The 1,141-nt window shown below is 47.6% G+C and overlaps 1 protein-coding gene across 1 annotated transcript in view; it reads right to left on the minus strand.

Moving 5' to 3' along the window:
- Nucleotides 1-494: 494 nt before the first annotated feature.
- The window catches only part of TP53I3 (tumor protein p53 inducible protein 3), a 4,341-nt gene continuing 3,694 nt past the window's right edge, over nt 495-1,141 (minus strand). Inside the window, exon 5 of the mRNA XM_010132107.1 lies at nt 495-697. Within this exon, the coding sequence (XP_010130409.1) occupies nt 509-697 (189 nt within the window). The 3' untranslated portion in view covers nt 495-508. The remainder of the gene's footprint in view (nt 698-1,141) is intronic.

The following is a 1,141-nucleotide window of genomic DNA, read 5'->3' on the forward strand; positions in this document are numbered from 1 at the left end:
TGAACAACCCCAGGTCCCTCAGCTGCTCCTGCCAGGACTTGCTCTCCAGACCCTTCACCAGCTTCACTGCCCTTCTCTGGACACACTCCGCACCTCAACGTCCTTGTAGTGAGGGGCCCAAAACTGGCCTTACCAGTGCCGAGTACAGGGGGACAATCACTTCCCTTCTGCTGGCCACACGATTTCTGAGACAAGCCAGGATGCTGTTGGTTACCCTGGCCACCTGGGCACACTGCTGGCTCGTAGTCTGACGGCTGTGTCTGAAAGGCAGTTTCCAGCCACTCTTCCCGCAGCCAGTACCCTTGCAGAGGGTTGTTGTGACTTATTCAAGACACAATGCCATAGCTGCAAGGTGAACGTTTTTATTAAGCACATCCTGTAAGACTTTGCTTTACCTCTCCTTTTTGGCATCCTCCCACAATAAATCCTTCAGGATTTAGAAGCAGAACTGGCAGATTCTCTACTTGTCAAACACCCATAACAATTCTGTCTGGCAGTAAGCCTTCCTTTAAGATGGAGCAGGCATTTCGATGACGATTTTGCCAATATTCTTGTTTTCTTCCATGATCCTGTGTGCTGCTGCAATCTCGTGCAGAGGGTAAACACTGTCAACCAGTGGCTGGAGATGGGGGGAGGCTCCTCCAGTGAAATACGGCAGCGCGTCTTCTGTGAAGGCTTTCACCAGCCGTTCCTTGTACTGCAGGAAAAACGAAGGCATTCTGAAGATCATTTCCAGTCGTTTCATTCACAGAGGTGTCTAAGCACAGCACTCAACACGGCACAGTGCTCAGGGAGACTCTTCCTGACATGCACATAGTAAGATGGACACGTAGACATCTGACAGGTGTAAATTACAAATGAGAGGCAAACACTCAGATTAATTATATTTCAATTGAATGAAATTCTCCAGACAAGGGGTGGAAGCTCAGTGCAGAACCATTTAAACTCAAACTGGCAAAATTCTTGAGAAAATTATGTATTAGCCCATGGACAGGATGTATCCTGGGGCTCTGCACCGCTGCCTTTTACTGAAACACCTGAGAAAAAATCACATCAAGTGAATTTTCCTTGCCAATTTCTGGGCATCCAAATGGCCTTGGTCTCTACTTTGCAAAATTATCTAATAGAGTTCAACACAACC

Source organism: Buceros rhinoceros, unplaced genomic scaffold (assembly GCF_000710305.1).
Source record: "Buceros rhinoceros silvestris isolate BGI_N320 unplaced genomic scaffold, ASM71030v1 scaffold21192, whole genome shotgun sequence".
Classification (NCBI taxonomy): Eukaryota; Metazoa; Chordata; class Aves; order Bucerotiformes; family Bucerotidae; genus Buceros; species Buceros rhinoceros.